This window comes from Vanessa cardui, chromosome 30 (assembly GCF_905220365.1).
Source record: "Vanessa cardui chromosome 30, ilVanCard2.1, whole genome shotgun sequence".
NCBI lineage: Eukaryota > Metazoa > Arthropoda > Insecta > Lepidoptera > Nymphalidae > Vanessa > Vanessa cardui.
In genome coordinates this window covers 5,589,469-5,600,247 of record NC_061152.1, presented here as the reverse complement: position 1 = coordinate 5,600,247, position 10,779 = coordinate 5,589,469, and the positions used below count along the sequence as shown (strand labels likewise).

General features: G+C 35.2%; 1 protein-coding gene across 1 annotated transcript; it reads left to right on the top strand.

The window, feature by feature from the left end:
• Positions 1 to 3,855: 3,855 nt before the first annotated feature.
• On the top strand, positions 3,856 to 10,399 carry LOC124542137. Its single transcript, XM_047120072.1, has 6 exons — positions 3,856 to 4,058; positions 4,578 to 4,743; positions 6,388 to 6,596; positions 7,607 to 7,735; positions 8,546 to 8,700; positions 8,992 to 10,399. The coding sequence occupies exons 1-6, from the start codon at positions 3,856 to 3,858 to the stop codon at positions 9,456 to 9,458; spliced, it is 1,329 nt and encodes a 442-aa protein (XP_046976028.1). The 3' UTR covers positions 9,459 to 10,399.
• The last annotated feature ends 380 nt before the right edge of the window (positions 10,400 to 10,779 follow it).

The window sequence follows — 10,779 nt, the reverse complement described above, 5'->3', positions numbered from 1 at the left end:
CTTTCATATTTATTATCTTTATTTTACCTTCGTTGCCTGTTCTAACCACGCTGTTCCAATGCGTGTTGATGGAATACACATATGGAAAATTTTCTACGAAACATGCAGGTTTCCTTATTATACGCATAATCTTGTATTAAATAATATGCATTCTTTACCAAAGTAGTTTTTAAAAATGATTTGAATTTATGACACAGCAATGTTAACACAGCCTGCGGAATTTTATTATAGAAACGTGTACCTTGTCCCAAGAAGGATTTACTGACTTTGCGGAGTCGGAAACTTGGCGTTATAAGCTTATCCTTACTCCTAGTGCACATAAAATGATTATCACTAATTTTATCAAAGTGATCAAAGGTTCTGTGTATATACATAATGTCGTTGTAAATATATTGTGACGCAACAGTGAGAGAGTCGAGTAAACCTTAGTAATCCTTAGGAATAATGAATTTATTAATATAAGAATTAATAACATTAAATGCTTCAATATATACAAATATGAACTAAAACTAGTTACTGTATAAATCTTGACCGCGTGGAATGGTGGCAAGAATGCTAGCAGCATTTCCCCGTATTTCATTATTTCAGCATTTCATCCTTAGGTACTATATTTGCTTAAAACATTATTAAAAGAAAATAATTATTATAAAGAGTTTACTTTGATAGTGATTTTAGTACTACTACTCTCATTCTAGAAATAATAATAAATACAGGGTTTTTTACTAACAGGTGTTATTTTGAATAGCCCCCTATTCCAGTAGATATTACTTTAAAGAGAAATGGAACGATACACGCTTAAACAACGCGTTGAACTTTTTAAAAAACACTTTAAAAATGATGAGAATTTGATAGAGACGGTTCGTAAAACTCGATTTTTGGGTCATCGTGAAGCACCTTGTCTTCAGTTTATCACAATAACGCGTCAATTATTTTTATTTCTCATATAATTGTATAGATGGGATTACTAGTCTTTTAAATCGCGCTGATGTTTTGTACAAATGATTTACATATTAATAATGTATCGAGTCAAGAGAGTTCAAGAGCTTGGAAGTTCAACTCATATTGTGAGTAGTTAGATCATTATAACAGTGCAGTGTTGACAATTATAGTAATTAAATTCGTAGCTTAATAGTTCCAATAAAAAAGATTATATTGCTTTTTCTCGGTGAACCTAGCGTTTTCGACCCTACTCGGCACCCCGGTGGCAAGTAGTGTGTACACCGGTTTTCATGGGTGTGCCACTCCGAGGTCCTGGGTTCGATTTCCGGCCGAGTCTCTGTAGAGGATTCATTAGTTTTCTATGTCGTCTCGGGTCTGGGTGTTTGTACCGTCGTTACTTCTGATTTTCCATAACACAAGTGCTTTAGCTACTCACATTGGGATCAGAGTAGTGTATGTGATGTTGTCTCATATTTATTTGTTTGTTTATTTATAAAAGTTCGGTCTGTATGTTGTCTTTATTCACTGAACTGTTGCTGCAATAACAAAACAAAAAGGTACTAACTACTCAATACTTTTTTTCTACCAGACATATTGACGATTAAGTATACTGGTCTTATTATAAATATAGCTCATCCGCCATTTTGTTTCTCATTGCATGCACCAGTGGACACGGACCCTTAATTAAGGCTTAGGACACATACAGCGTATTAGCGATTTTATGTCTAAACGTTTCTAAAGAGGTAAAATAAGTTTTTGATATCAATACCTAGTATAAAACTAAGTCGCTTACCGCTCTATGTATGCTTAGATCTTTAAAATTACGCAACGGATTTTGATGCAGCTTTTTTAAATAGATAGAGTGATTCAAGAGGAAGGTTTTTGTATATAATACATGGACAATATATTAAAGAAATACTCATAAATTTAGATGTTTCTAATGTGATGTCGTTAATAAACAAATTCTCTAGTATATTTAGTATAAGCATTGCACCCATTGTATTGGTTTTGAGACTCATCAATTTTTAAAACAGACCGAAAGGAACAGTCACATCACTGCCCCAGTTTGTAGGACTTTGCACAGCGCTGGTGAATGGTTATAGTTGTGTTTCTTTTCCATGGATATAATTTAGATCAGTCAATTCAAAGTCCATATTAATGACACCAACAAACTACGCATCACATATTATAGTGTGCGTACAAGTTTACGTGTACCCCCTTCTCCCTCACTCTAATCAGCTGATGGACCATGAATTGCACACACGCAAAACCAACTGCAATTTGCTCTTTTCAGAGCACATAAATATACACACTCCCTGCTTCTAGCATTTCGGATGTTACTGATTTTTTTTCTATAGAACTACTAAATAACTTTTCATTGGTCTGATCCACAGCCATTATATCTAGCCACTAGATCTATGAAGCAATAAAAGTCAAAATAAATACTATATTCAAACGTATACATAAAAGTTTGTAAATATTCTTAACCGCCTCCGCTTCGAACTTCCCTTTCAACCCCTAAGTCTATTCATGCGTGTCACACGATTATGAGTCTTGTGCAGGCAGTGTGTCAGAGGGAGCCGAGACAGACATACACATACACACAACCTCTCAAGCTGAATAATGGAATAATTTGATTAGTTAAGGATATGGAAACTGTGAGTACCATTGCTCTTTGTAAATAGTTCCTAAGTAGTTTATGATATGAAGCGCCTGATGATTTAAAATAGCAAACGTATTTGTTAAAAGTTTTGCTTCTTATTTTGCGTAGGAGTACATTGTTGATATGTAAACTAATTTGTCCTACTGGCACCGTTAAGGCTTTTAGTTTTAACGTTCATTTTTTACAAATCAACAATGAAATATTATGTTTATCCTTAATTGACTAAAGATTATCTGTAAAAATGGTATAAATTTTGTGTCGGGCGAAATTGGTGTCAGTGATATTGTTGTATTTTCATACAAATATTAAAGCGTTACAAAAACATATATATTCACATAAATATATTTAAATAGTACTTTTAATTACCATTTATACTAAAGTTGTGGCTTACTTGATAAAAGCAATCAAATATAGTTATATATCTGTTAGGATGTCTTTGAAATAACTCAAAAAATCAAATGTGTTTCCTATTAGACTCGTCATACTTATTTCAATTTAATAATTTTACGTTTTATTGAAAGATCCTACAACATTAAGGTTAAATTAATCTTTAAATATCGGTGGAAAATAATTATATTCAATAAGTATTTCGTTCCACGCAGTCATGATTTGAACGGTAACCAATTTTAATTCCTATTTGTATACTATTTTTAACCGCGTCTTTATGCGCGTTTGAATTTAAAAAAGTTATTTTTCTAGCCTATGTTAATACTTATTATATCAGCTATCTGCCAGTGAAAATCCCGTCAAAATCGGTCCAGCTGTTCCAGGGAGGGAGAGCCGATTGGGAGGAAAAGACAGACATACAGACAAAAGTTGTAAAAGTATTGTTCCAAATATGTACCGCGTATAAATACATATACAGTATACATATATTCTACCGCTAAACAACAGTACGCAGTATTGTTGTGTTCCAGTTTGAAGGGAAAAAAGTGGAATAACTGATAAGTGGGTGGCACCTACCCAGACGGGCTTGCACAAAGCCCTACCACCAAGTAAAGTGTTATTGCTTTGCTATAAATGTATATTAATGTTGTAAATGTGAAAGTAACTCTGTCTGTCTGTCGCTCTTTCACGACAAAACCGCTGAGCCGAAGTTGATGAAATTTGGTACGAAGCAAACTTGAACTCCAAGAATGAACATAAGCTTCTTTTTTCGCCTTACACATGACAACCAACACCCTAAAACGAGCGAAGCCGCGGGCGACTGCTAGTATATAATCTTACAATATTTACTTTGATTTTAGTTTAAAATGCAAAAAGACAAGACAGGAGATGATGAAGAGCCCAAAAGCCGCATACCCTCCAGAAGGAACTCAGGCCCCTTCTCCAGAAGAGGTAGCATAAAGAAGGAGCCAGAGAAGAAGATATCTGCCCCGGGGTCCAGTTCATCGACGCCGAAGAAAATTTCAAAGCCAAGTTTAAACTTTATCGTTACCGGGAAACAGTTATTGAGGTTTATGAGTTTTATATTTGAAATCAATATCAACTTATTTTACTCAGTTGAGTAAAGCGAAGAGAGATGAGATGGTCCAGTGTTTAGTTCAAACCAAGGCAAGCACTACTGGATATTCATGTGCTTAATTTGTGTTTATAATTCATCTCGTCCTCGGTGAAGGAAAACATTGTGAGGAAAGGAAATGTGTCAAATTTCTTATAAATTCTGCCATATGTGTATCCAACCTGCATTGGAACAGCGTGGTGGAATTTGTTCCAAACGTTCTCCTAAATGGGATGGGGGGAAGTTTAGCCTAGAGGTAAGAAATTTTTAGGCTGCTGTTGTTGTTTGTTGTTGAGCTTTTTGTCTACTCATCTGGGGTGGGTTTATCATGAGAAATACAGGCACATAGGACATAATACCTAAGCTTCAAAAGTTGGTGAAGAATTGACGCTGTTACCGATATGTCTAAGTGCAAATGCACAGTTGTAAGCTTAGCTGGCTTAAATAAATCAATTTTGTTTATTATTATTTTAGAAGCGACAGAGCGAACTCGCTCCCTGGATCATACCACCGGCGCCAGTCCACGGAGTCCCTCACCAAATCGAAGAGGAGTCTCGATTCTCCGCGGAAGCACAAAACGGCTTACTCGAAGAGCCGAGACACGTCCCTGGAGTATGATATGTCATTGGATTTATCACAGGTACGTTATCCTGGACAATGGAGCCACCGGTTGTTCTAACGAATAATAAACTAACGTTAGAATTCCATAGATTCACCGTGCCAGAATTCTGGTCTAGCTTAAGTTAAGCAGGCCGAGCCATTGCCGAGATTGGTCAAATTTGGCAATTTGTCGTAGATTACTTGGTGGTAGGGCTTTGTGCAAGCCTGTGTAGGTACCACCCACTCATCAGTTATTCTACCGCCAAATAACAGTACTCAGTATTGTTGTGTTCCGGATTGAAGGGTGAGTGAGCCAGTGTAACTACAGGCACAAGGGACATTAGCATCTTAGTTCCCAAGGTTGGTGGCGCATTGACGATGTAAGGAATCGTTAATATTTCTAACAGCGTCATTGTCTATGGGTGATGTTGACCACTTACCATCAGGTGGCCCATATGCTCGTCCGCAAAAAAACAAGATTTAAGGCCCCTTTTGCCAATTGCAAAAACTCACATTTACCCTATCTAACCTTAAGAAGGAACTTGTGAGCGTGAGCTTTAGATATTAATTCCAACAAGTACTGCAATCCTCAACAAACCCTTTGCTGGAACACTTCTCGCCCACCTTCGTCGCGTTTAGATTGACATAAATGTTTATAGTAAGCTCATTTTTAGGTCGTAATCATGATGTTATGTTTGGTAAATTGGTATGGTCGTTCCTTACAATGCAAACGCTACGAGTCAATCTAATATGTGGTATTTCTCAAATTTGCAGCCTCGTATACACAATCGATACACTTGTCTAATTAATTTTTAACTTACCCTATCAAGTAAGGATGCAGATTTTGTGCGAAGAATTTTCAAATTTAAATGAATTCGTTTTTTAATTGTAACTTTAATTATTATGAACTGATTTATAATTGCTTGTGAAGCTTAATAAATTTTTAAAATATATAAATATTACTTATTGCTTAAATTTTGATTTAAAATATTTTTATATCGACAAAAATGTCTTATCCAGTTTTAAATTCATTTAAAAGCCCGTCTGTGTATTGTTATTGTTTGGCTTACTTTGTATACTATCACTACATAATATAAAGCAAAGTCTCTTACCGCTGCCTATCCCTATCTAGATCTTTAAAATACGCAATGGATTTTGAAGCGATTTTTTTTTTAAAGATAGAGTAATTCGAAAGAAGTTTTCTGTATATAATGCATAGACGATATAATAAAGAAACACTGATAATTTTAGAAGTTTGCAATGTGATGTCGTAAATAAACAAATTCTGTAGTATATTTTGGAATCAGTTATAGCAACCAGGCGAAGTATAAATCGATAGTCGCTAATTGAACTACTTATGCCATTACTAAAGTTATTAATTTCGGGATATTTACCATGTTTCTTATTTTTATTCGATATTATTTTTGGTAATCAACATCTACCCGCAAACTTCAGTCTCGTGAACAAGACATTCGTAGATAATGTCGAAATATCGAGCTCCACCAAATAAAAATAAAAAACATGATAAATATCGCGCAATTAGTAACTTTAGTTATAAAAATAACCATGTTAATTTAAAGTCTTATATCTATACCATATACAAATGATTATTAGGTAGTTATTTATCTCTGGGTATATTTTGTAACAGTTCAGTTTTCAGTACTTAATCTTAACTGTCCAACAGGTTTCAGACTTTGAAGATAAGAACACGAAACCCGTAACAAAAGAAAAGTTCTCAGCGCTCGCCACTTCCACGCCGAAGAAATCCTGTCAAAAGACCAGACCACAATATCAGGCCAGTGAACGGAAGGAAACCAGCCTGGAGTCCAAGGACAGTGCCGTTTCGTGCAGCCGAGAGAGCATCAGTAAAATCTCGTCACCTGCAACTTATCGGTATATAAAACCTTTTTGGAAGAATCTCTTTTGATGTTACAGTTACTTAGTTCTGAAGCACCAACATTAAATAAAAATAAAAGGCCCAAATGATCCCCTGAGGAACCAAAAACACGAAGTGGTTTTTAATGGGTGGACTCAGCTCCGGTAAATCTTTCCCCTTTCTTTAATATGGAGAAGATGCGTTAATGACAATGAACATACTCCAGTAAGATAATAAAAGCTAATCACCAAATGGTATCCAGCTCACATACTGAAGTAAAGTAACAATAAATTTCCTACTTACTAAAAGTTTTATTTGTTGAGGAGATTAAGGATTTCCTCCACACTAAAATTTCTTCCATCACGTGACTTTCTCACGATGACAATGTACCCTTCTGAATAATCTTTAAGTAACTTAAATTTTGAGCCGTGATGGCCCAGTGGTTAGAAAACGTGCATCTTAACCGATGATTTCGAGTTCAAACCCAGGCAAGCACCGCTATGAATATGTGCTTAATTTGTGTTTATAATTCATCTCGTGCTCGGCGGTGAAGGAAAACATCGGGAGGAAACATGCATGTGTATAATTTCATCGAAATTCTGCCACATGTGCATTCCGCCAACCCGCATTGGAACAGCGTGGTAAGATATGTTCCAAACCCTCTCCTTAATGGGAGAGGAGGCATTAGCCCAGCAGTGGGAAATTTATAGGCTGTTACTTTTAATAAATAAATAAATATGAGACAACATCACATACATTACTCTGATCCCAATGTAAGTAGCTGAAGCATTTGTGTTATGAAAATCAGAAGTAATGACGGTACCACAAACACCCAGACCCAAGACAACATAGAAAACTAATGGTAATCTACCTCGACTCGGCCGGGAATCGAACCCGGGACCTCAGAGTGGCGTACCCATGAAAACCGGTGTACACACCACTCGACCATGGAGGTCGTCGCTGTTACTTTACTAACTCAAATTTATATAAAAATAAACTGAACTTCGCAATATACTCATTGTATCAGGCAAGGAGTCAGCACCGAATTCGACTACTCGTCAATGTCACCGGAGGGTCCATCATCAGGGGATAGCGTCGCAGGAATAGCCCAGGATACCTTGGTCTCACCGCGGAGTCAAGATCTTCAGGACTCGAGGTATATCTTTTTGAGTAAAAAGTAAATTAGAGTAGTAATTAAAGAAGTATAATAAAATAAATGGCTGATTATAAGATAGTCGATAAGGGTTATTGGCTAAGAAGTCCCTTGTCAACTGATTTTATACCCTTTATTTGTTGGTTTTTTCATACCAAATCTGAACTTTTATCAAATTGAATAAAGAAGCTTCACATTTATATGAAAACTGACTAAAATCTACTGCTGGAATCGTAAAGAATGACCTGAGTAGGCTCAACGATAGCGACGTAGAGTTTTTTGTTCATACTGCAAGTAAAAATATCCAACTTTTGTTGTTGCTGAGTTGATGAAGATAATTTCTTCGTAACAGACACGTACCGTTCTCGTTCTGTACTTTAACGCTTTCCTGTATTGTCGAATTTGATGGAAAGGTTTTGAAGTTAAGTTTAGTTCAGGCATAATCACCTGATGAAAAGTTACTACCACTGTTGGACATATGAAGGGCCTATACGTTACGGAAAAATGGCTGATGAAAAATGATTGTCGGAAGCAGATTTATCGTCTGCATAATTTTGTGATAAATAATATCCTTTCGTTACCATGGCATTTCTTTCAAATGATGATTTGAGACATATCACGGCACCATATGTCATCAATGCGATCAAATGGCCAGTACTGGTGATTCCCCAGTTCTCTAGGGAATCCCCAGTACTGGCTTCTGAGAGTACTCGATTTTTGCGTTACAGTATCTCATGCGCAGTTCGCCAATTAGGACGACTTCTTTGGTCGATTCATCAGTCTCATTGTCATGATCTTCTATTTCTCTTACAGTTACTGTGTGAGCGCGTGTGACTCGAGAGAGATGGGGGAGTGGGGTCACTTCTGGGCCAACTATAACAACTCCTTAGCAAGAGTCCCCATCAACCGCTACTACGACCAGTGCCCGACGCCATATCGTTCTGAAGACGTCGATCTCCCAGATCTAGGTAACTGTACTACTGTACATAAGCAAATATATAACACTTCAGCGCCTTTACCTTATCGATTAATCGAACGTTTTTAAAAAAAAAACCTTTTTTTACGATATTTTTTTTTTAGATTTAGACTGAGGTAGAAAGCTTCTAGAACTAATTAATTTTCTTAAAAATCATCAATCGTAATTTTAGTATCTATTGTATTTAAAAAAAATGTGATTTTTTTTGGGTCAAAATAGTACAATGACGAAAAACGGTCTGAAACAATGCACAGTATAATAGTATTAAAAAAAAACATTACAGATTTTCCGACGGACGGTTCGAAAATACGTTCTCCTGACAATATCAAAACGATAAATAATATTATTCGAAACGAGGGACTCCGTCTGACGCCTCGTGAAACACAAAATATTATAAAGTGTGCCCACATGCTCGGCAATGTCTTAACGAAGGCAATAGAGAGACAATCAAAAGACTACTGTCCTGAAAAAATACAGGAATTAAGTAACGGAAGCACAAACCCAGAAAAGGAATTAAAAAAGAAAACGATGACCTTGAACTTGAGAGAGACAGTGCTACCCGTGGAAGTGAAAGAGGAAAAGAGATGGGAGAGCGTTCCGACGCAAACCGACATTTCGCTACCGAACACTAAAAGCGCGCCAATTATATTCGAAAATATTTTGAGGCAGCTATCGATGAGTTCGATTGAAGAAGTTGATAAAACTGACCAAAATAATCAAAATAAAATTGGCACAGATGATGTTGAATGAAACAACAGGCAATAGTTTAGCCTGAAACAAAAGGTTAGGTAGCGCCATCTTTCGGAACATTGTAACACTATGATAGCGTTGATTACACTATAATTCACTAGATGGCGTTTTTAATAGTATGCATATTTTTCTATTTCTACGTTAATTATTATTATATCAAATTTAATTTAAGTATAAAAAAATAAAAATTAACTGCCTGCTATAATGTTGATAGATATTAAAGAAAAAGTTTAGTAAAAAATGTTGCTATCGGAAATAGTTTTATCATTTACGATTTTGGTTCTACTTTTACTCAATAGATGACGCTGTTTCTATGTTTTTAAGATTTTTTTATTTTAAATAATGTAACAGTTAACCTAACTACAATATTAACTACCCGCCACATTATATAATTTACTATTTGAATTGTTAATGCTAAAATAGTCTGATAGTACTTACTTATATTTAAATGTAAACACATTACATGCGTTTAAAATATATATTTTACTGTAAATTTGTGTATGAACATATAGTATTGAGAATAATATTATATTTAAAGAATATAATGAAATATACATTAATCAAAGGAAAGTACATCAAATACAATGATAATTATAATTATTAATTACATTATAATTATAAATTAATTGATTATAATTAATAATTGATTGACCTACTGTTCTATATGGATCAGAGTCTTGGGCTACAAAAGGGATGACTGAAAGATAGTTGTATGTCGCGGAGATGAGAATGCTGAGAGGAATGTGTGGTGTTACGCGAATGGATAGAGTAAGAAATGAGTACATAAGAGGAAGTTTGAAAGTGACACCGATAGCCGAGAAGTTATGTGGAAGGCGGCTTTCATGGTAAGGGCATGTAATGCGGGAGAATGAGGAACATATTGTGAGAAAAGCCTTGAGCATGGATGTGGATGGATATAGAGGTAGAGGACGACCAAGGAAACGATGGATGGATTGTGTGAAAGAGGATATGGTTAGAAAGAATGTTACTTCTAAGAAGAAGACATTCTGCGCCAATCCCAAATAATATTGGGATAAGGGCAGGAGGATGATGATGATATAAACAACTAATTTATTGAATTCGTTTGTAATTAAGAAACATGTACTTCATTTTATTTCATGATTTATAAAGTACAATATAAATACAGTATGTTTTTATTATTAAGTAATTTTTAATTATGCCCATAGATAATAAATTTAATTTCTCAATTTATGTAATAGCTATTATAATGCCAAATAAAAATAAATGGACTGTATATGGTCAAGATTTCAATGAATAAATGAATATATAATTAATGAATTGATAATTAATATTGTTTGGA